Source organism: Capra hircus, chromosome 12 (genome assembly GCF_001704415.2).
Source record: "Capra hircus breed San Clemente chromosome 12, ASM170441v1, whole genome shotgun sequence".
Lineage (NCBI taxonomy): Eukaryota > Metazoa > Chordata > Mammalia > Artiodactyla > Bovidae > Capra > Capra hircus.
Window position 1 is genome coordinate 15,792,187 of NC_030819.1, and position 25,636 is coordinate 15,817,822.

A 25,636-nucleotide genomic window follows, 5' to 3' on the forward strand; every position below is an offset into this window, starting at 1 on the left:
ATAAAGTTACATTCTTACATAGCAAGGGCACAACAATTTATAACAATGAAAGAAGTACAGTGATTTATAACAAAGAGAAAAGTAATTAACTCAAAAGTCTAGTGTTGCTAACATGAAAACTACTATATTCCTATTTCTGCATCCTGATTACATTGATTAATATCCTCCCAGGTGCCTAAAAGATAAAGGATATGGAGGCCTGGCGGCAAACATTAACTCAACAAACTCTTCACCAGACTAATTCTTAACTCTAAAAGGCTCTATATATTTAAGATGTTTAAGCTTTGTGCCTCTTGCAGTTGGGGGGCTATAAGCAATTCACAAGCTGCAAAAAGTCCAGAGGAACCTGTCAGGCAAGTTAGAGAGCCATCAAAGGGGTTTGAGCTGAAACATTCCTTTCATATGCAGGAGACTGAAGCCCTGAGTTAACTTTTTTCCAGAGAATGTCAGAAGAGTGGAAAGCACAGTACAATAAAATCAGACAGACTCTGATTTTGGGGGATAGATGTTCAGGAAAACCCAGGGGGAACCCTTGAAGCCAGATCACGCCTTTGCGTTTTGTCGGGCTTCCTTCCTCATGACCTTTGCCATGGGTGGGATTCCTCACGCTGGCTTCCGGCAACTGAGCACTTACAAGAAGAAAGGAATAACGATTTGTTTTTATTAGCCAGGTCTCCCTGCTGATATTTTGGTTATTTCTTAGTCTTTCCCCTAGAAATCTTTGCATATCTGCATATGCACAGTTTTTTTAAAATTAAAATTATAGCTCAAGTTTTTTTAGAATTGATTTTTATTGGAATAAGTTGCTTAACCATGTTGTGTTAGTTACGCACCACAGTGAGACACCAGCTCACACGTCGGGAAAAAAAGGAAGAAAAAATAGTGTTGGCAAGGATGAAGAAACTAGAACCCTGCATACTGACGATGGGATTGTGAAATGGTGTATCAAAGAGGACAAGTATTTTATGATATGATTTACGTTAAGTCCTCAGAGCAGTCAAATGCAAAGAGACACACAGTGGCCTCGTGGTTGCCAGGGGCTGGGGGCCAGGGAAATGGGGAGTTAGTGTTTGATGGCACACTGGTACAGAATGAAAAGTGTGCTGGAAACTGGTTGCACAGTAATGTGAAGATAGGTAACAATAATGAACCATGCGCTTGAAAAATCGTCAAGATGGTAAATTTTATGTTGTGTGCATTTTCCACAGTTTAAAAAATTTAATACAAAACAAAAATGGCACCTGATGTACATCATTTGGAAGTGTTCCTGTGTTAGAGTCTAGACTTTGCCACTTCCTGGTTATATGACCATGAACCAGCCACATAGCCTCTCACTATTGGCCTTGGGAAAGTGGGGAGAAGACCTGGAGAGAACACCTCCCTGGGATGCTGAGAGGATCAGTGATGCTCTGAACAGGACAAATCCTTCCAAACAAAGAGCAGCCACCACCACAGAGTGCTCCAGTAATCCCATGTGGTCCCCAGTAGAAAGCCTCTGATAACTTTGATAGATGAGATTACAGTGCTGCTGCTGCTGCTAAGTCGCTTCAGTCGTGTCCGACTCTGTGCTACCTCATAGACGGCAGCCCACCAGGCTCCTCCGTCCCTGGGATTCTCCAGGCAAGAGTACTGGAGTGGGATGCCATCGCCTTCTCTGGAGATTACAATAGCAGCCCCCAACAGGAAGAAGAAGGACTGCTCTCCTTTCTTGGCAAGGACTCAGCCAATGAAAAGCCATGGACTCTGAAAGAGCCCACCCAACCTCCTCTTCCCCTCTATAAAAGTGCTCTCCAGCTCTGGCACTTTGGGGACTTACACTTGGCTCTCCACAAATGCAGACCTCAAACTGCAATTCTCTGCTGAATCTGGATAAGCCCATCTTTGCTGAAGAAATATCTGACAGTCTGTTTGTTTCAGATCAACAGAGGGTAGGGAATCAACACACTGGGGTACCCATGGAAGACTCTGGAAGGCAAATTATCCACTTGACACCTCTGAAAGGACACCAGTCTCAGGCTGATCAGGTGAAGAACTATAAAGACCAAAAAAAAAGAGTTAACTACAGGAGATAAATTTGTTAGGTAGTTTGTTTTGCTATAAGGACATACCAGTAAATTTAACTATACCTTTGGGATGTTCTACTTCTTGCTTGAGGCTGTAGTTATAGTATAAAATTACCCAAACTCATCAAACTAAACATTCACTGGGAACAGGTCAAGGTCAGAGAAAGCTCCCTGGAGAGCTCACCCAGCCTCCATCTACAGCATGTGGATTTCTGACTTTTATTGAAGAATAACAAGTGGTATTCTGAAAATGGTACAAAGAATCATAGTTTGAAATTAAACATTTATATCCATTCACAATTGATAGTTACTGAGGGCCTAGCATGATCAACCTCCCTAAACCATCTCAGCACTTGGCCAGTTCACATCAGCTTTTCTGAAAAGTGTTTCCAGAGAGTCTGTCTCAATACCAGACAGTTTCCACATCCACACTCCCTTTGCAAGGGGTCAGTTCACTGAGATATGGCCAGTGTCAGGGGAGCAAGGATTTAACAGCTTCCAGATGGGCCACAGGCATCTGGTCCAAGACCCTGCCCCACCCTCTTCCCTGGGGACAGGTTCTGCACTCACCCCCAACCTGCTGGCCTCTGGTCCAAGGGTGGAGAGAAATGCAGAGCTCATCCCAGAGGGCTTGAGTGAGGACAGAATCTCAAAGGACTGGGCAATCCAGTCCCCAGCTGGACACGCTTTATTAACTGTGCTTATTTCCAATAGTGAGGAATAAGAAAAATTCAGTAAACCATAATGGGAGAATGGACTGTTTTAGGAAAAAATGGGGCCTATCCTATATCAAAAACTAAAACAACAACAACAAAAATTCTAGCTGCCTTTACTGTTAGAAATAAGAAAAAAGCTATAATAAAACACAGAGATTTAGATGATGTTAGGATATATTACAGAAAACATACTACAAAAGCACCAGGAGAAATGAAAAAAGCTTGATTTTATTTAATATATAATTTTATACCTCTAAACCAAAATCTGAAAAAGTATTACATGCACTACTACAAGTTATTTCAAAAATATAAATGTTCTATAGAAAATATACTAATAGACATTTGAAGAAAGACAAATGATCAAGAGACATAAAAAGTGTTCCATCTTTGCAAATCAAATGGCAACCCACTCTTGTATTCTTTCATGAAAAATCCCATCGACAAAGGAGTCTGACAGGATACAGTCTGTGGGGTTGCAAAGAGTCAAACAGGACTGAGTGACTAAGCACACATAAGTCAAATAAATCCAAATTGATACTGTTTGAATTATTTTTAACTTTAGGTCCAGAAAAACTGTAATTTAGGTACTCCAAGGTGACAATGAAATAGCTCACAAACAGCTGTTGAGAGTGCAGTTTGGTCTGAACCTAATGGAAAACAAATCAGCCCTTCACTAATTATTCTACTTCTTGGAATTTGGAAAAAGGAAAGATGCACCGAAATATATGGTCATAGATGTGCATCTCGTCCTAATTAGCAATAAACTGTATTAAAAGTGAAAGACTGCATATATTTCAATTAAATACCACATTTTGACGGAACAGACTCTCAGACTTTAGAGAACGAACTTACGGTTGCCAGGGAGAGTGATGGAGGAAAGGGATAGTTATGGAATTTGGTAGGGACATGTATATACCGCTGTATTTAGGATGGATAACCAACAAAGACCTACTGTATAGCACAGGGAACTGCTCAATGTTATGTGGCAGCCTGGGTGGGAGGGGGTTGAGGGAGAATGGATACGTGTGTGTATGGCTCAGTCCCTTTGCTGTCCTCCTGAAACTATCACGTTGTCCATTGGATATACTCCTTTACAAAATAAAAAGTTTAATTAAAAAATAAATACCACATTTTGAACATTATTTAATGCTATAAATACATGTTAAACTTTCCCATCGAAAGTTGGGAAGGAATCTGGATCCAAAGATATTTTGATGTTGAGCATCTTTTCCTCTTCAAGCAGAATTTTAAAGAGAGTCTTTTGTGGGCTTCCCTTGTGGCTCAGATAAAGGTAAAAAAAATCTGTCTGTAATGCAGGAGAACCTGGTTTAATCCCTGGGTCAGAAGGATCCCCTGGAGAAGGGGAATGGCCACCCACTCCAGTATTCTTGCCTGGAGAATTCTGTGAACAGACCATGGGGTCGCAAAGAATCAGATGCAACTGAGTGACTAATGCTCTCACTTTGGGGGCAGGGTGTCATCATCTGGGTAAGTCCCAGTGCTGATTCCCTGAGCATTTTCTGTAGGGAACAAGTGTGGAATAAATCACCCAACATATTTCAAACCTGCTTAGTGGTAAAGTTCCTAGATGTACACCTTTGTTTTGGAAGGAAACTGAGACCTAGAGATGTTAAAGGTCGTGGAGCTGCTGAGCTGGAGTGGAGACGTGGAGCAGAGGACAGCTGAGGCCCTGGTTGCTCAGCACCACACCTGGGACTAGAGTCCAGTCTTCTGATCCTGGATCGAGGTTCTTTAGGGGTGCCAAGGTACCCGGATTAGCAAAATCTGAAGTTCAGTCTATCTTCAGTTCAGTTCAGTTCAGTCGCTCAGTCATGTCCAACTCTTTGCGACCCCATGAATCACAGCACACCAGGCCTCCCTGTTCATTACCAACTCCCGGAGTTCACTCAGACTGACGTCCATCGAGTCAGTGATGCCATCCAGCCATCTCATCCTCTGTCGCCCCCTTCTCCTCCTACCCACAATCCCTCCCAGCATCAGAGTCTTTTCCAATGAGTCAACTCTTCGCATGAGGTGGCCAAAGTACTGGAGTTTCAGCTTCAGCATCATTCCCTCCAAAGAAATCCCAGGGCTGATCTCCTTCAGAATGGACTGGTTGGATCTCCTTGTAGTCCAGGGGACTCTCAAGAGTCTTCTCCAACACTACAGTTCAAAAGCATCAATTCTTCGGCGCTCAGCTTTCTTCACAGTCCAACTCTCACATCCATACATGACCACAGGAAAAACCATAGCCTTGACTAGACGGACCTTAGTCAGCAAAGTAATGTCTCTGCTTTTCAATATGTCTATTTTATTGTTTCTTTAATGAGTCATGGATAGTCATATATTCAACAAATAGTTCTTGAGCATCTGTACCCATGTTGTCATAGGAATAACAGGAGAGAAGAAATGTAATCTCTGTTGTTGCTATTATTCAGTCGTTCAGCCATGTCTGACTCAGCAACCCCATGGACTAGCACACCAGGCTTCCTTGTCCTTTACTCTCTCCCATAGTTTGCTCAAGTTCATGTCCGTTGAGTTGGTGATGTCATCTAACCATCTCATCTTCTGCTCTCCTCTTCTTCTTTTGCCTTCAATCTTTCCCAGCATCTGGGTCTTTTCCAATCAGTCAGCTGTTTGCATCAGGTTGACCAAAGTATTGGAACTTCAGCATCAGGCCTTCCAATGAATATTCAGGGTTGATTTCCTTTAGGACTGACTGGTTTGATCTCTATCCATGGGTTATTATGGTCTGGCCTTGGAAATTTCCTTACTCTGGCACATAAGTAAAATAGTGTTTACCTATGAACTGTCTCTGCATGCTAACTATTATCATTTAAATAATAAATAGTTGATCTGAAGAGATTTTTTGGTGGGATTATCTGTACAGTTAGTTTTTTTTTCCCTATATAATAAATAGTTGCAGAGAGATAAGTTGAGATTATGTAAATATCATCTTCTGCTTCAAGCTTTCACACACTATTTTTTTTCCACACACTATTTTAATTTCCTTTGATTTTCTGACTTGATTATTCCTTTTTTTCTGAATTGTTAAACATTATTATTGTGCAGATTTATAACTTTACAGGACATGCAGGATAAAAAAGTGTAAAACATCAGTAAGCATATAAAATTTCAGCAATCTTTTAGACCAGCACTTGATTTGCACAAGGGACAAACATGTCTTGGGACACATAGTTTACAGACTGAATCACAAAACAATTTCCCAAGGGCTTTTCCTCATATTAAGATAAAAAATGTCTTACACTTGAAAATTATTCAGTATAGTACATTTTCAATTATGTACACAGCTTAAAAGTAACTGATTACTCCTTTTATATTTGTTTGCATTTGTTTGCAAGAGCTGTCCGTTCTCTCCTGATTACATAGCAATACAGATTCATGGATTCTTTCATTATTTACTGGGATAGGGTTCATTGCCATTTGTTTGTTTTGATGCTCAGAGTATCCCAGATTTGTCTAGCAAGAGCCATTCAAGGTTCTCTGTCCTTCCTACACATACTCATGATTCCTTGAGTGCTTCCTTATTTTATGGCACAAGATGTCCCAGACCCATCTTGGACTTTCTCTGCTTGTTGGTCTTGGCCTGTAGACAATGAGGCTTTTACCAGGATTGCCTGGGACTCTGCTCACCAGGGCTCATACTAGTTATGAGCAGCCCCCACAGAAATTCTCTTTTTGCAGTCAGTGTTGTGGCTGGACCGGCCCTTGTGGTTCTTAGGATTGTGAGACACATCTCAGAAACAACCATCAGGGAACTTTGAAATGCCAAGGCATATCACTCACATGCCCTGGAAGGTACTAGGCACCGCTGGGGTGACACAGCGAGGTCCTTGGTAGAGAGAGAGAGCTCATGAGCAAGCTTGGACTTGGGATTCTGCCTTTTTGAGTTTGAGCGTGGGGTGTCTAGGATTTTAAAGGTTCACTCTTTATTTATGAATTTAAAAAATAAGAGCGGGAATTAAAGTGCAGGAAGGGAGAAGAAAGCAGTCAGTGAGATGGTCTGTTATCACGTCAACCAGAGCTTTCTGAAAGCGGGAACTTCACGGGTGGGGTGGCCTGGCTCTTTATCTCATTGTGTAGCTGTCACATGTTCACTGGAGATGGATGTCTTTGACATGGATGTCTCCGACATGGATGTCTCCAAAGCTTCATGACAAGCACCTATGTTGCTGTAAAAACAAAACAAAAGAAGAATCAACACAGAATTATCAGTGCTGACACACACAGCCCCAACCTTGGAACCAGCTGTTTCTTCAATTGGTTCCTTTTTGGGAAGAAGGATATTAAAAAGCCAAGACCTGGGTGAAGGGGGCCAAAAGACAAAAACTTCCATTGTAAAATAAGTTATACAGTAAGATTAACTATAGTCACCAGACTGCACGTTACATCCTCCTGAAAGTGAAAGTCCTTCTGTCGTGTCCAACTCTTTGCGACCCCATGGACTATACAGTTCATGGAATTCCTGCCTGCAATGCGAGAGACCCAAGTTTGATCCCTGGGTTGGGAAGATCCCCTGGAGAAGGGAAAGGCTACCCACTCCAGTATTCTGGCCTTGAGAATTCCATGAACTCTATAATCCACAGGATCACAAAGAGTTGGACACAACTGAGCAATTTTCACTTTCATGAAGGTGTAATATCCAGTCTGGTGACTATAGTTAATCCTACTGTATTGAATACTTGAAAGATGATAAGAGAGTAGACCTTAAAAGTCCTTCCCACAAGGAAAAAAAATCATAATTGTGTGTGTTAAAACCCCAAGAACCAGGGGCTGGAATGCTCTTTGCTACTAGTGTGTCATTGCTTCTGGGGCCTCTCAGCCTACAGAGTTAGGGAGTATGTATGTATCTGTGTGTGAGTGTGTAAACACATGTCTAATTATTCCATCATAACTCTATATATTTAAAATATAGTTTTTTTTAAGACAGCCCATCACTGTAGGATTCTAATTAGTACTGTACAACTAAATAGACATTTCTCCAAAGAAGACATACAGATGGCTAACAAACACATGAAAAGATGCTCCTTTTAATTTTTAACAGGTGGCTAAACCCCTTGTTTAAAATTGGTTATGAACGGAAATTAAAACAAGATGACTTGTACTCAGTGCTTCCAGAAGATCGCTCCCAGCACCTTGGAGAAGAGCTGCAAGGGTGAGCACAGGCAGCAGGGAGAAGGGGAGGGAGAGTGAGAATTTCCATGTAGGGCTAAAGGTGTGTGTGTGTGGGGGGGTGCGCTTTGCCTTCCTCTGGGTTCTCCTAAGCCTCCTCCCCTGACACTGCACACTCACCCCCTCAGGGTGACCCTGGGCTTAGCCCACTTTGGAGGCTGGGGGAGCCCGTTTTCCCTGTGCATCTGTGCAATTGGAGGGAGCCCGCAGCCACAGCCCTGGAGGCCGAGCTCTGTGAGTCCAACAAAGCTTGGCAGGAATTTATTTACTAAGACTGGGATTTTCCCCTCAAAACCTGGTCTGGTACTTTTTCAGGTGCTTTGGTCTACACTGCTCGTCCTTCAGGAGCCCTGTGACCCATTAGCCAGCATTTATGGGGCAGCCACTGAGCACCTTGTAGTAAAGGCTTCTACTCCACCTCTCCCCTGTTTTACCTGTAGCAGGGCTGCTCTTTACTGTGCTTTGTTTCTCATTGCAGGTACTGGGATCGAGAAGTTTTGAGAGCCAAGAAAGATGCACGGGAGCCTTCTTTAATGAAAGCAATCGTGAAGTGTTATTGGAAATTCTATTTCGCTTTGGGACTACTTATGTTTCTTGAGGTAAAAGTTTTTACTTACTGTGCATTAACTTCTAAGTGTATGCAGATCAGTACTGAGATGGATGAGATGGGGAGGAAAGAAGACAAAGCTTTCATGTCTGAAGTTAAAACTTATCTGTGAATCATGATGTAGTTCAGCGGTTGTATTTTAGAATGGACAGGTGCTTAAAGACAAAGGCTCCAGGGGATTACTATTGGGTTGGCAGAAAAATTCTTTCAGATTTCCCATAACAGCTTTCCCATAACCAGTTAAAATATAGTATTGTTGAAGGATGGCACTGACATTTTATACCGTACTAGGTCATTGTTAGTGTTCAGTAAATTATGTAAATGCTAAAAATGATCCTTGAGAAAAAGAAGATCCTACAACCTCAAGGAATATGTGCCTCCTGGTATGGAGGAAGTAAACTTGGACCTGAGCCCAAAACCTAAGACATTTTATAGTCACTCAGCAAGCAATTGTTAACTTGCCCAGGACACATCTGATAAATGCTTTGCTAAGAAGGGATCATAGCCTCTCCTATTCCAGTGGAACAGGACCCGGGGCCCTGCATCTGGGCAGGAGCTGCCAAAGCTCTGAGAGCACACCCTTCTCTGGGCTGCTCCCTCCCCGTGTGCCAGGTCATCCAGGTCAGAGACCCCCGTGGGGAGGAGCTCCAGCTTTATCATGAATCGTGGAGAATCCATGTACCATCTGTGCTGGTTTCAGTCCTGACTGTTGGGGTGGTTTGCTGTTTAAAAGGAGAGTCTTGGTATCCTGGCAAGAGATACTTGGCAGAGAGTGTAGGAGGGGATGTGCAGGAGAAATCCAAAGGCAGAAAGCCAGGAGCTCAATGACCTCCGTGACCCTGAAGATCCTGGGTCAAGATCCCCTGGAGGACAGTTCACCTGGGGACACAATACCGGCAGCCCCCTGTTCTGGCTGAGCCTACTGGAGGTCTGCTGCAGACCCCCCTGGGTGGCTCGTGCTCTTCATGATCCCTTAGTGCTACCTTAGGGACAGGGGTGGCCTGTGAGTGTGTGAGGGCAGGAGGGATGGAAGATGCAGCTGCTGTGAAAGGGGTGTTTTAGGTGGAGAAGGTGTGAGCTGTCCTAAGTCCAATGTGTTGAGGTGAGGTGGGTGGGCCAGGTGGTTTACAGGTGGGCGGCGTGGCTCTTATTTAAAGGCTGTGTTGTACTGAAGGGCACTGCAGGCAGTGGGCAGGTGGGCAGGTGAAGTCTGACCCACACAACTGGAGAGACAGAGAATCTGTCAGCTCCCAGGTGACTGGGTGGTCCTGGGAGATGGAGTTCTTGTTGATGACAAACGTGGGTTGACCATTGTGCTAGAGGGTGGGGCAGGTGTGTGGGGCAGAGTGCCACCTTAGACAGGGCTCTGACCATCGAGATGCTGCAGTGCCTTGTGAAGGGAGGGGTGGTGTTGATTCCAATGTTGTCCAGCTCCAGGAACACTTTCTGCTGGGAATCCAGGAAGGCCAGGCCTGGGGCTGTGGAAGGTGTCAGTTGGTAGAGCCCTGGCCCCTCCTTCAGAAGGCTGGTTGTGGGGCAGTCATGGCAGAGAAGTGGGGAGTCGAGGACCTTGAAAACAAGGGAGCTCGTCCTCTGTAGTACTAGAAGCTCCAGCAGCAGTAACAGGGGCTCCTACTCAGTAGTCATGGTGGTGGCAGCAGCAGTACTATTAGTAGCGCAGTAGGAACAATGGTAAGTACTCAAAATAAGTTATGTATCAGGAACTGCCAAGAGCACATTATGTGTAATATCACTCTAATTCCTTGGCTAACTCAATGAAGTTGTAGGTTTCATTTTATCCCCATTTTAGAAGAGAGGACTCTAAGTCCAAGTAGTTACATAGGATGCCCATGGTCACATAGAGCATAAAGAACAAATTGAAGTTCCACTTCGGGCTCTCTGACTTACGAGCCTGTTCATCTCAATGCCTGAGAGCTCGTCTAGGGTCAGAAAGGCTTGTCTTTAGAGCTTTATATTCATGGTATCAGACACATGCATCCTGAACATTGTCTAAAGATAATAAATAGTATGCTAAGAACTTCCTGCAGCAGTAAGTCAGATTTGGGATCCTAAATGAGGGTAGAGTTCAGGTGTCCATGTCTCCTGGGTGCCAGATTTTACTAGGATGTTGATGTTAGAAGCAACATCATGCTGTGTTCAGATAGACCAGGAGCCCTTTAACCTTCCCCTCATTACCATCCCTAAGTGGTGATAATTTTAGATAGCAGAAGATCTAAACTCAGCTCAGGACTCTCTAAAACATGAAAACATTACTTTGTGACCTCCTCCCCTCTTTTAATTCCTATGGTGCACAGACTGACTCATGGGTTACCCATGGTTCCCAGACAGTGCTGTGACCAACCACAGCACAGGCACTCCTGGAAGCAGCAGTGGGAAGAGGCAGGGCGATGCCAGTCCAGAGTGAGACTTTAAGGGTTAGGATTTCGAAGTGTGAAAGCTCTGTCCTGTGAGAATTGAGGAGTGATCATAATGCTTGGGGAAGCCAGTACCAGGCTAATGTTCAACCTGGAGCACGTGCAGGTCACACCTAATTAAAACAGAACAGCCAGAGAGTTCCTAGCATGCCTGGCCACTGTGTAGACCTCCATGGGGATCTTGGGTGAGGAGGAGGAGAACAGGTCTCTGCCTGCCCGGGGCCCTCAGGGTGGAGAGGAGGGGCCTGAAGACTTTTCCTGGACCAGAGACACAGAGACCACCTCCCTAGGTCATCAGGGCTTCTCTCTGAGAGATGAGGTCTCCACCTGCTGGTGTGTAAATGGGGTGACCTTGAAGTGCCAACAAAGGTCCATCTAGTCAAGGTTATGGTTTTTCCAGTAGTCATGTATGGATGTGGGATTTGGATGGTGAAGAAAGGTGAGTGCTGAAGAATTGATGCTTTTCAACTGTGGTATTGGAGAAGACTCTTGAGAGTCCCTTGGACCGCAAGGAGATCCAACCAGTCCATTCCTGAAGGAGATCAGCCCTGGGATTCCTTTGGAAGGAATGATGCTAAAGCTGAAACCCCAGTACTTTGGCCACCTCATGCGAAGAGTTGACTCATTGGAGAAGACCCTAATAATGCTGGGAAGGATTGAGGGCAGGAGGAGAAGGGGATGACAGAGGATGAGATGGCTGGATGGCATCACCGACTCGATGGACATGGGTTTGGATAAACTCCGGAAGCTGGTGATGAACAGGGAGGCCCGGCAGGCTGCGGTCCATGGGGTCACATAGAGTCGGACACGACTGAGCGACTGAAGTGAACTGAAGAGCCTCAGTGGTTTCACTAACTCCCTACCCTGAGTGGGGAGGAGTGACCGAGGTTTATGTCCTCTTTGTGGGCACCTTAGAAGTGGCTGGCCTTGTCTAATCACTGACCTTTGTCCAAGGCCACTTTTGCTGGTTGTCTCTGTTTTAGGTAGAGGCTATAGGAAGGCACACATTTGTGTAAATCTTCACTTGAGAGCTCAACTGATGGGCAGGAAGAAAGCAGAATCCTCTGCGTCCCAAAGTGAGCTTTGTGCCTGGACTCAGGGCTGGTTCCCCAAGAGCTAAGTGGTCTTTGCATTTATTTCCCAATACTTTCTTCCATGTGTCCCTCACTTCTGCTCAACCCAGGAGGCTGAGGAGTGGCTGCTGGTGGCAGGGATACTGTGGGTTCAGAGCAACCACTGAGGACCACACAGCAAGGAAGAGGAGGAGGGGGCACTGAGCCAAGCAGTCAGGGACCTGCAGAGCAGACCTGCTGTGTACGCCCTGCTTGTTCCTGAGAGCTTAGCATTAGCCATTAGGTGTCAGTAATATCCACAGTGATGACCTTGAGACATATATGAGGGTGGAAGTACTTTCATAATGGTGACAAATTCAAAATTCTGCTTAGGAGTGAAACTTTTAATTACTGTCCAGAAAAGTTGGCTTCTAGAAGTGACTTTTCTTAAGAGTTCTTGTTCTGCCACGATGGCCTGTAAACAGCAGTGAGTTTTCTAAGCCCTTTGTGAAACAGCCTCTGCCATTAAGAATAGAATAGGTCTCTTCCCAGGACTCCTGCTTTTTGTGCAAACTGTAGAAATCTTTGCTAATTTTTTGCTTTCTGGTGTGACGAGAAGGTTCTGATTTATCGTTACACAAAAGAAGCTGTGCATCTTTAAGTACAAATTTGCCCCAGCCCTGGAATCTCCATTTCTCCAAGCAGTCATGGCTCCCTCTAGAGGGAAATGGTATTTAGAGACTATGGTCTGGGCACTAGGGCTGCTCATTGCTGTTGAGTTGGCTATTTTTTCTCAGCTTTTTCACTGGACAAAGATATTATACATTTTTTGTAGTAAACAAACCTTGAATTTATATGGATATTTCTAGTCAAAATCGGATTCAAGACAATAGTGCTTTTGCTTTATCTTTTTACTCTTAGTTTGGTATCTCTTTTCCTCTCATCATCTATTCCTTTTCTGCCATGCCTAATGGTGGCTCAGATGGTAAAGAGTCTGCCTGCAGTGTGGGAGACCTGAGTTCGATCCTTGGGTTGGGAAGGTGCCCTTGAGGAGGGCATGTCAACCCACTCCTGTATTCTTGCCTGGAAAATTCCATGGATAGAGGAGTCTGGCAGGCTATAGTTCCTGGGGTCACAAAGAGTCAGACACGACTGAGCAACTTCAGTGAATCCCAGTTCTCAATGATACCAACATAATTATTCATTTAAAAATCTTATAATACAACACTATTAACCATAATGTGACTTTTGAAAACCTATTGTTGTTACTGTTCATATTGTTCTTAGATAGGCCTATCACACAGGGAATGTGTTTTCAATTTATTTTAAACCACTTTTAACAGTTCTTTATTGTATAACTGCCAACCTACTGGATGGATATAGTTTCTGCTTTATTTTATTCTGAAATTTTGTGAATTGATTTTGAAGACTTCATTGTTTTATAATTACAATTCTGTATAATGTTTTCACAATTCCAAAGTCAAATCAACAGCAGAGGCTGTTTTAAAAGAAGACTGGTATCCTTGTTCGATTCTAATTCTTCTCCCTCTTTAGATATAACATTACAAATTTAATTCATATTTTAATTTTGTAAATACTGTATTTTATAAACATTTATTTTTTTCCTGTGGTTTCAAATGAAAGGTCTGAATTTCATATTTGGAGTCTCAAGAGTTTGGGAAAATTCATAAGGAATTTTCTTAAAAGTATGATATGTAACACGGGACTCAGCATAAAACCTTCTGTGGTACTTGTAAGTCCTTCAAAGCAGGTTCATGGCCCCTTGAGGCCCAGATGCCCTGATGATGCAGGAGAATAGCAGATGCTTCCATGGGATTAGATTCTACATCCAGAATCTTCCAGGCAGAGAGAACTTCAGGGTCCATCCTTAATCAGTTGAACCTAAACCAGTTTCTGGAGGCTTGGCTTCAGGCCTCAGAGGGCTCTTAACCCCTCCTAGGTGATGCTAAGGTGCAGTCAGGATGAAGACCACTGTGTCAGGAGGAGTGAAGTTATATTTAGAATCCTAATGGTTATTATTTTCCAAGTTTCGCTGCTCTTCCTCCTTAGCTCAGGATCTTTCTCACCTCTACTGTTTGTCACATATTCCCCCATTTCTGAAGGTAAATTGTCCCTTCATTTTTCCCACAAGCTCATTTCTCCTGCTTATATATTTCACTCAAGCATTTTTTCTTTGTCTGTATAGCTTGTTTCTGTTTTCTGTGGTGTTGTTTTTTTTTTTTTCCTCATGAAGCAGAGTTGGTAGAGTTGGGTAAGAAACCTTTTAAGTATGTGTGGAAATGTAATGGAGAAACTATAATGAGTAGGGAAATTTTAGCACTTAACCCTGTGAGAAGTTCCCCTAAGAAGCAGGAAATGGGGCCCAAAGTCAAGTGCTTTCGGGAGGCTGAATACCAAGGACTCTACCGAGAAATGTCTGCCCCAGAGACTCTCAGATTCTTGTAGAACCTTGATCAAATGTTGTTGTATTATAACATACTCTTTTAAAAAATCTTTCATGATTTCATAGTTGTGAAGAATTCCTATGAAGATGTAATAACTCTATTCTGAATTGGTGTGTGGAAAGAATATTCAAAAATCAAACTTAGACTAACATTAAAGAGGAAGAGTTTGAGGGAACAACTTTTGATCTTGTGCCTGCTTATCCAGAAAGTTTTAATTTGGTTAGTTTCAAGTTTGATAGGGAATATTTTCTCAGTTATCTTATTCCTCACTAGTTGAGGATAAGTATCCAGAATAGAGAGAAGAGTAGAAGCTATAGGCCATGGACTGGCATTACTCCTTAGTGAGGCTGTTTGCTCAGCTGGGTGATTAAAGATTGTCTCTCAGCAGATAAACCCAGACACTTAGGTGGTAATGACCTGCCTTTATTTTGCACTCTTTTTTGCTGAATTTCTTGCATTTATTAGTATTCTTTTAGGTGGGTGATATTATTCTTACTCCTCCTGTAATTGAAATGGTATTAAGATCAAATAGGTGAGTAACAGACAGCTGAGTAACACCCAACAAAGGTCCATCTAGTCAAAGCTGTGGTTTTTCCAGTGGTCATGTATGGATGTGAGAGTTGGACTATAAAGAAAGCTGAGCACTGAAGAATGGATGCTTTTGAACTGTGGTGTTGGAGAAGACTCTCGAGAGTCCCTTGAACTGCAAGAAGATCCAACCAGTCCATCCTAAAGGAAATCCATCCTGAATATTCATTGGAAGGACTGATGCTGAAGCTGAAACTCCAATATTTTGGCCACTTGTTACGAAGAGCTGACTCATTTGAAAATACCCTGATGCTGGGAAAGATTGAAGGCAGGAGGAGAAGGGGACGACAGAGGATGAGATAGTTGGATGACATCACTGACTCGATGGACATCAGTTTGAGCAGGCTCAATGAGTTGGTGATAGAAAGGGAAGCCTGAAAAGCTGCAGTCCATGGGGTCACAAAGAGTTGGACATGACTAAGAGACTGAGCTGAACAGACAGCAGTGATTCCCCAAAAGAATCACAGTTCAAGGACACTTTGGGATGGCAGGTGTTTCTGCTGTGCTTCTGGTGGAGTGCCCCAGGTTTGTAGCCTGCAGCACTGGGCTGCCCTTGATGGTATCTGGGCTGGGACTGCCATGTGTAGTTTGACATTCTTGCTTCTCTGTGTAAGTCTCTAGACTTCCATCTCAGTAAACTGTATCAACAGTGTGTTTTACAATCTATGAGGGCCTCTTCTTAAGCTCTTGGACTTCCCTGGTGGCTCAGACAGTAAAGCGTCTGTCTACAACGTGGGAGACCCAGGTTCGATCCCTGTGTCAGGAAGATCCCCTGGAGAAGGAAATGGCAATCCACTCCAGTACTATTGCCTGGAAAATCTAATGGACAGAGGAGCCTGGTAAGCTATAGTCCATGGGGTCTCAAAGAGTCAGAAATAACTGAGCGACTTCACTTTTACTTTCTTAAACTCTTAGTGCCTCCAGGGGTGAATGACGAGACTTCCTAGAAATGTAACAGTGAGTCTTCGTGTTCTTGAGAACTGGTCATCTTCCTCTGATATGGTCATCTTACTCATAATTCTTTCACTAAACAATCTTCTCTTCTCTGGAGTAGATGAAATCTCCTGTGATCTTGTGGAAGGTGAGGCAGGTGTTACAGCCTGTGAACATGTGTGTGTAGAGCAAGACAGGAGTGTAGGGCTTCACTGTCACATCCATTAGGGAGATGGGGTCAGCTTTCTGTCAATAATCTGATCAGGCACTAGTTAGCTGAGCAGAAAATGCTTTTTAGTTATGCTTTGTGTTTTGAGTTTTGGATTTGCCTTGTCTTCCTCTTGTGTGTTCCTCAACATTTTACAGACAGAAGAGAGTTATCAAAAACAAACCCATCAGGGGACTTCCCTGGTGGTCCAGTGGTTATGAGTCTGCCTTCCAATGCAGGGGTCATGGGTTTGATCCCTGGTCCGGGAACTAAGATATCATGTGCCTCAGGGAAACTATGCTGGTGCTCTCCAACTAGAGAAGCCTGCACACTGCAATGAAAACCCAACACAGCAAAATAAAATAAAATAAAAGGTTCGTGTTGGAGATTTCTTGGTGGATGATGTTTTACAGTCGAGTAAACCAGTTAAAGTTGATAGAGATCAAATCTAGACATTAATTGAGAACAATCAATATTATATCATGTGGGAGATAGCCAACATACTCAAAATATCACCCCCCCCCCCAAAAAAAAAACCCTTGAAAGTCATTTCACCATCTTTGTTATGTTAATCACTTTGATGTTTGGTTTCCACCTATGTTAAGCGAGGTAAAAAAAGAAAAATTTTGACCGTTATTTCCATATGCAATTCTCTACTGAAATGTAATTATTAATAAAATGCTCCTTTTTAAAACCAAATTGTGGTGGGCAATGAAAAGTGGATACTGTACACTAATGTGGAATGAAAGAGATCATTGGGTAGGTGAAACGAACCACCACCAACCACACCAAAGTCCAGTCTTCATCCAGAGAAGATGATGTTGTATATGTGGTGGGACTGGAAGGGAGTCCTCTATTATGAGCTCCTTCCGGAAAACCAAACAGTTAATTCCAACAAGTACTTCTCCCTGTTAGGCCAACTTAAAGCAGCACTTGGTGAAATGTGTTGGAATTATTCAATAGAAAATGAGTTATCTTCCATCAGGGTAATGTAAGACCGCATGTTTCTCTGATGAGCAGGCAAAAACTGTTACAGCTTGGCTTGGAAGTTCTGACTCATCTGCCATATTCACCAGACACTGCTCCTTTGGGTTTCTGTTTATTTTGTGTTTTACAAAATTGTCTTAATGGAAAAAGATTTAATTTCCAGGAAGACTGTAAAAGGCACCTGAAATCATTCTTTGCTTAAAAAGATGTAAAGTTTTGGGAAGATGGAATTATCAGGTTTCCTGAAAAATGGCAGGAGATAGTGGAAAAAAATTTTGAATACATTGTTCAACAAAGTTCTTGGTGAAAATGAAAAATGTGTCTTTTACTTAAAAACTGAAAGAACTTTTTGGCCAACCCAGTACTAAGGCTTTATTGTCTTTGAATGTAAGATTTTGGCTTAAGTTAAAACTGTTGTCTGCCTGTCATACTGGAGAGAGTGGATCTGTTATTTTTCTTTTAAGTTAGCCATGAATGTAGCATTTTGTCCAGATGGCTTTTTAACATGCTAATAATAAACGTAAAGCTTGTGTTAAGAAAAACTGGCATGACTGGTATTTCTAATTAAGGCTTTTTTCTTTCAGGAAGGCACCAAGGTAGTTCTGCCCATATTTTGGGGGAAAATTATTAGTTATGTTGAAAACTATGATCCTGCAAATTCTGCCGCTTTGCACGAAGCCTATGGCTACGCGGCAGGGCTGAGCGCCTGCGTGCTCGTGTGGGCCGTTCTGCACCACTTGCACTTCTGTCACATTCAGCGCGTGGGGATGAGGCTGAGAGTAGCCGTGTGCCACATGATCTACCGCAAGGTGAGTGTCGCTCGGTACTGAAGTGTGTACCTCCCCTAAAGCATCAGAAACGCTTTGGGAAAGTTCTCTTTAAATTAAACATCTTGTAACTGGGATCATTTACACCTTCCTAGAGAAGCTTGGTATTTGCATCAGGCCAATTTTGTTGTTGTCATTTAAGCAAACTTTACCAGTAAATAATGAAAAGTTTTGTATTGAGATTGGGTCAGGGCTGCCTTTGATAACTTTTATCCACAGGTTGTTGCATAATATCCACTCAGCTTGTAATGGAATCTAATTAAAAAATAAGTATAAAAAGTATTAAGTTGGTTTTCAGTGTTTTCATGCCTTAATCTTGTAGCTGTATTTGTGGCAATTTTGTTGTTCATTAAGACCATCTTTTACATAAAATTTGTATTTAAAAGTAAACTTCATTGATCGGATTTATAAAATTAAATCTAGGAGCACAAAATGTATTTGAAAAAGCAAATGATTATATGTTTAAATGACCCATCTAGTCATATTGAATGTAATTGTGTGAACTAAAGAAAAATATAAATGGAATCCATGCCAAACATAGATTCTCTCACTATATTCTATAGCTATGATTGTTTATAATGGTATTAAAGAATAGAGCTGAATATTGGGATGAAACTTGAAATCTTATGCAGTTTTTAGTAATTTTGGTGGGAATTTGTTGCTATTCCTTCAAGTTATTTTCTTAATTCAATATTTCCTTTTTCTTTAGTATGCATTTTAGCACTTTTAATAAAACCTGATTTGGTGTGTTCAGTTATTTTGTGTTGAGAACTGCCACAGAATTATCCTATAGTTTACCCTAGTCTTAAGTAGTTTAAAAGAATTAAGAATATTAGCTGTTTTCACAAAGGAATTGCCACAGTGTTAAGAGCTGAAGAACTCTTTATAAACTTGACCCTGCATATCTCTTTGCTCTAGGCTGTTTGCTTTTTCCTAGAAAAAAAATTTTATTTAGCTGTATTTTATTGTTGAAATTTGATGAGAGAATAAATCTTAAGTTTTCTCACCACACACACAAAAGGATAACCATATGCGATGATGGGTATGTTCTTTTGTTTTCCTACTGTAACCGTTTCCCAATGTTTATTTACATCAAAACGTCAAATTGCACATAGTAAATATATTTAATTTTATTACAAATGAATAAAATCCTCAATGAAAGCTAAAACCAGGTGATTTAAATGAAAATTATTGCTTCTTTTGCTATTTGTTACTTATCTAAGGCTCCTGTTTCTTGGGAATACCTTTCTGGGGAAAATGTAGAATGTCTTCTCCCATCTTTCCTTGAGTAGACTCTTGTTAAATCTCGGGACTGTGTGGACTCAGGGGTCTGGCTTCTCACTCTCTGTGTTTGGCACATGAGCCCAGTTTCTCCTTGGGTGACATACCTTCCAGTTAAGGGTCTTCACTGTCAGCCATCATCATTTTTGCTATTCTCTTGCACCTTCTGCCATTTAGTAGACAAATACTCAGATTTCCTCGCAAATTAGCTAGATGTTTATCTTTTCAGATCATGTTTAGCTCCCATAAGTATGCAGGAAATTTCACCAGAACTGCAGTGTGAAAACCTTAAGTTAGATTTGAGATGATGGTTTAGTCAAACAAAGCTCGTTCTTTGCTACATACGTGAGCCACTGTCCACCTGGTTTTCTTCCTCTTCCTGCTGACACTTTGGAATGTCTCCTTTGGGGAATCTGATCTGACCTTGTATGTTGTTTATGTGAATGTAAACATCTCCCAAAGTGTTCATGTACTGACTTAATTAGCCTAAAATAATTGTTTCTTTACAAAGTCAGAAACTGTATATATAACCTGAAATTCCAGAAACATGGAAATTTCCTCGTGCACAGCCTTGCATGTAGGTTCATACTGAGATGCAGAAATAAGACACTTCTTGCAGGTTACATGTGGGCCGATTCCTTAGGGCAAACCTGGTGCTGCTGAGGGGCTCTGAAAGGCCCCTGTGAATGTCTGTGGTTCATGCACAGGCCCTGCACCCTGACCCCTGATCCTGAGGAGAAATCAGGTCGGGTGTTGAAAATGGGATGGCTGATAAGCTCAAAGTCATAGTTTGTAATTTGGAATATGTATCATATATAATGGAGAAGGAAATGGCAACCCACTCCAGTATTCTTGCATGGGGAATTCTGTGGACAGAGGAGCCTGGAGGGCTACAGTCCATAGGGTCACAGAGAATCGAACGTGACTGAGTGACTAACACACACATCATATATAAGATGACTTGTCATTTATTTACCTTTCTGCAGCTTTGGTAAAATTACTTTTGGCTTTGGTTCATTCATTAAAAAAATTGTGGTAAAATATACACAACATAAAATTTACCATTTTAACTGTTTTTAAGTGCACCATTTGGTGACATTAAGTACATTCACATTCTTGTGTGGCCATCACCACTGTGAATCTCCAGAATTTTTTCTTCTTTCCAGACTGAACCTCGGCACCCATTAAACATTGACTCCCCAGTCCCCTCCTCTTAGTCATCACCCTTCTACTGCTTCTTTCTATGAATTTGACTCCTCTAGGTCCCTCATACAAGTGAAATCATACAATGTTTGTCATTTTGTTTATGCCATGTAAGTATAATGTCTTTAAGATTAATCTGTCTTGATCTCTTAAACAAGTGGTGCTGGGAAAACTGGTCAACCACTTGTAAAAGAACGAAATTAGATCACTTTCTAACTCCGCACACAAAAATAAACTCAAAATGGATTAAAGATCTAAATGTAAGACCAGAAACTATAAAACTCCTAGAGGAGAACATAGGAAAAACACTCTCAGACATAAATCACAGCAGTATCCTCTATGATCCACCTCCCAGAATTCTGGAAATAAAAGCAAAAATAAACAAATGGGATCTAATTAAAATTAAAACTTCGGCACAACAAAGGAAAATATAAGCAAGGTGAAAAGACAGCCTTCTGAATGGGAGAAAATAATAGAAAATGAAACAACTGACAAACAACTAATCTCAAAAATACACAAGCAACTTATGCAATTCAATTCCAGAAAAATAAACGACCCAATCAAAAAATGGGCCAAAGATCTAAATAGACATTTCTCCAAAGAAGACATACGGATGGCTAACAAACACATGAAAAGATGCTCAACATCACTCATTATTAGAGAAATGCAAATCAAAACCACAGTGAGGTACCACTTCACACCAGTCAGAATGGCTGCGATCCAAAAATCTGCAAGCAATAAATGCTGGAGAGGGTGTGGAGAAAAGGGAACCCTCCTACACTGTTGGTGGGAATGCAAACTAGTGCAACCACTATGGAAAACATTGTGGAGATTTCTTAAAAAATTGCAAATAGAACTACCTTATGACCCAGCAATCCCACTGCTGGGCATACACACCGAGGAAACCAGAATTGAAAGAGACACATGTACCCCAATGTTCATCGCAGCACTGTTTATAATAGCCAGGACATGGAAACAACCTAGATGCCCATCAGCAGATGCATGGATAAGAAAGCTGTGGTACATATACACAATGGAGTATTACTCAGCCGTTAAAAAGAATACATTTGAATCAGTTCTGATGAGATGGATGAAACTGGAGCCGATTATACAGAGTGAAGTAAGCCAGCAAGAAAAACATCAATACAGTATACTAACACATATATATGGAATTTAGAAAGATGGCAATGATGACCCTGTATGCAAGACAGCAAAAAAGACACAGATGTGTATAGTGGACTTTGGGACTCAGAGGGAGAGGATGGGATGATTTGGGAGAATGGCATTGAAACATGTATACTATCATGTAAGAATCGAATCACCAGTCTATGTCTGATGCAGGATACAGCATGCTTGGGGCTGGTGCATGGGGATGACCCAGAGGGATGTTGTGGGGAGGGAGGTGGGAGGGGGGGTTCATGTTGGGATCGCATGTACACCCGTGGTGGATTCAGGTCAATGTATGTCGAAACCAATACAGTATTGTAAAATAAAGTAAAAAAGAAAAAAAAAAGACTCATCTGTCTTGAAGCAGATGTCAGAATTTAAGTCCTTTTTTAAGAATGAATCATATTCCTTTATATATGTATACAATATTGTGTGTATCCATTCATCTGTTAGCAGACATTTGAGTTGTTTCTACCATTTGACTATTGTATACAATGCTGCTATGAACATGGTGCACAAATAATCGGTTCAAGTTTATGCTTTAATTTGAGTACATTGTCAGAAGTGAAATTGCTATCAGTTCAGTTCAGTCACTCAGTCTTGTCTGACTCTTTGCAACCCCATGAATCACAGCAGGGCACACCTCCCTGTCCATCACCAACCTGGAGTTAACTCAAACTCATGTCCATCGAGGCGGGGATACCATCCAGCCATCTCATCCTCTATAGTCCCCTTCTTCTCCTGCCCCCAATCCCTCCCAGCATCAGAGTTTTTTCTAATGAGTCAACTCTTCGCATGAGGTGGCCAAAGTATTGGAGTTTCAGCTTTAGCATCAGTGCTTCCAATGAACATCCAGGACTGATCTCCTTTAGAATGGACTGGTGGACTGGTTGGACATCTTTGCAGTCCAAGGGACTCTCAAGAGTCTTCTCCAACACCACAGTTAAAAAGCATCAATTCTTCGGCACTCAGCTTTCTTCACAGTTCAACTCTCACATCCATACATGACTACTGGAAAAACCATAGCCTTGACCAGATGGACCTTTGTTGGCAATGTCTCTACTTAATATGCTATCTAGGTTGGTCATAACTTTCCTTTCAAGGAGTAAGTGTCTTTTAATTTCATGGCTGCAATCACCATCTGCAGTGATTTTGAAGCCCCCCAAAATAAAGCCTGACACTATTTCCACTGTTTCCCCATCTATTTGCCATGAAGTGATGGGACCAGATGCCATGATCTTCATTTTCTGAATGTTGAGCTTTAAGCCAACTTTTTCACTTTTATCAAGAGGCTTTTTAGTTTCTCTTCACTTTCTGCCATAAGGGTGGTGTCATCTGCATATCTGAGGTTATTGATATTTCTCCCGGCAATCTTGATTCCAGCTTGTGTTTCTTCCAGCCCAGCATTTCTCATGATGTACTCTGCATAGAAGTTAAATAAGCAAGGTGACAGTATACAGCCTTGACATACTCCTTTTCCTATTTGGAACCAGTCTGTTGTTCCATGTCCAGTTCTAACTGTTGTTCCTGATCTGCATATAGGTTTCTCAAGAGGCAGGTCAGGTGGTCTGGTATTCCCATCTGTTTCAGAATTTTCCACAGTTTGTTGTGATCCACACAGTCAAAGGCTTTGGCATAGTCAATAAAGCAGAAGTCGATGTTTTTCTGGAACTCTCTTGCTTTTTCAATGATCCAGCGGATGTTGGCAATTTAATCTGTGGTTCCTCTGCCTTTTCTAAAACCAGCTTGAACATCTGGAAGTTCATGGTTCACGTATTGCTGAAGCCTGACGTGGAGAATTTTGAGCATTACTTTACTAGCATGTGAGATGAGTGCAATTGTGCGGTAGTTTGACCATTCTTTGGCATTGCCTTTCTTTGGGATTGGAATGAAAACTGACCTTTTCCAGTCCTGTGGCCACTGCTGAGTTTTCCAAATTTGCTGGCATATTGAGTGCAGCACTTTCACAGCATCATCTTTTAGGATTTGAAATAGCTCAACTGGAATTCCATCACCTCCACTAGCTTTGTTTGTAGTGAGGCTTTCTAAGGCCTGCTTGACTTCACATTCTAGGATGTCTGGCTCTAGGTGAGTGATCACATGAACAGTATGAAAAGGCAAAATGATAGGACACTGAAAGAGGAACTCCGCAGGTTGGTAGGTGCCCAATATGCTACTGGTGATCAGTGGAGAAATAACTCCAGAAAGAATGAAGAGATGGAGCCAAAGCAAAAACATCACCCAGTTGTCGATATGACTGGTGATAGAAGCAAGATCCAAAATTGTGGTACTATATGGTAATTTCATGTTTGGTCTTTTGAGGAACTGCCATAGACTCTTCCATTGTGGCTATATCACTTTTAACTTGAGGACTAAATGGAACATTTTTATGAACCATGACATTTTGTTTGGATCCTTGGCTCTAGCTGATGGTCTGTTGAAACAGCTCAAGGTGGTCTGTTCAGGTTCCTCAGATCTCTAGGGAATTTTTCAGAGCCTTTTATCAAATGAAGGAATTGTACAGCATAGACTGTTTTTTGTCAAGTCAGCAGACTGGAGTTAAGAATACAGGTTCCTCACAGGGTTAGTGTTTTTAATATTATACTGGTTAGTTTTAGAATGAGGAAACTAAGACCAAAGTGTTTAAATGATGTCACACCTTGTATTAATGACTGACCAGATTTATAGTTCAAGTCCCCTATTCTCTTTCCTTGAGGTGGCCTCTCCACTCTCATCTTGTTGTTGTTCAGCCACTCAGTCCTGTCCAGCTCTTGCTGACCCCATGGACTGTAGCACACCAGCTTTCCCTGTCTTTCAGTATCTCCTGGAGTTTGCACAAACTCATGTCCATCGAGTCAGGGATGCCATTCAACCGTCTCATCCTCTGTTGCTCCCTCTTCTTCATGCCCTCAATCTTTCCCAGAATCAAGGTCTTTTCCAGTTTGTCAACTCTTGACATCAGTTGGCCAAAGTATTGATTTTCTTTAGGATTGAGTGGTTGGATCTCCTAGCTAGCCAAGGGACTCTCAAGAGTCTTCTCCAACACCACATTTCAAAAGCATCAATTCTTCAGTTCTCAGCCTTCTTTATGGTCCAACTCTCGCATCTGTACATGGCTACTGAAAAGACCATAGCTTTGACTATATGGACCATTGTTGGCATAGTGATGTCTCCGCTTTTTAATATGCTGTCTAGTTTTTGGCTCAAAATTGCTTTGGTTGACCCCTAAGTCTAACTCTATATTCCTTTATCTTCAGTCAGGTCCAAGTTCATTGAGAAACAGGGTAGAGGGTTTTGCTTCTACCTCCTGCTCCTCCCTTTGCTGTCCTTGTAGGCAGGGCTGGCACCACATTAGATCATTAAAGGATGAATGAGGGTCCCTAGAGCCCTGCTTTCAGGCATCATCCTGCTCGTCCTGAAACCACACAAGATCCCATGAAACTACAGTCCATTTTGCTATGTTCTCAGACTGACTTGGTATCATGGTAGGAATCCGATTCTCTGTATCTTTCTCTCATTTCAGTCACTTCGCCTGAGTAGCTCAGCCATGGGGAAGACCACCACAGGCCAGATAGTCAACCTGCTGTCCAATGATGTGAACAGGTTTGATCAGGTAAGCTGCCCCTGAGGGATCGTCTTCCATTTCCCATCCTTCTCACTGGTTTAGCTTATTGGGTACCAGGGTTTGGTGTCAGCCAGTGTTCTGATGAGGACATAAGACAAGGGTTCTCTTTATCCAACACTCATTTCCTCTGTGTGCAACTTAGATGTGATAATATGTGTTGTCCTGTAGATGAGGGTATTGTTTTTCTGACATTGTCTGCAATATACTTCAGTAATAGGTAGGTGGTAGTGTTCTTGCCCAGCTTGGTTAGTGTTCCTAGGGGTCCTCCTGGAGTGGCCTCTCTTGG

At 42.1% G+C, this 25,636-nt stretch overlaps 2 protein-coding genes across 3 annotated transcripts in view; one reads left to right on the forward strand and one right to left on the reverse strand.

Moving 5' to 3' along the window:
- Positions 1-25,636, reverse strand: part of LOC102179751 (multidrug resistance-associated protein 4-like) — a 607,813-nt gene that overhangs the window by 114,970 nt on the left and 467,207 nt on the right. The window lies entirely within an intron of this gene.
- Positions 1-25,636, forward strand: part of LOC108637248 (multidrug resistance-associated protein 4-like) — a 157,816-nt gene that overhangs the window by 4,137 nt on the left and 128,043 nt on the right. The window contains 4 exon segments of the mRNA XM_018056286.1: positions 7,845-7,955; positions 8,451-8,571; positions 17,832-18,056; positions 25,249-25,338. Of these exon segments, the coding sequence (XP_017911775.1) occupies positions 7,845-7,955; positions 8,451-8,571; positions 17,832-18,056; positions 25,249-25,338 (547 nt within the window).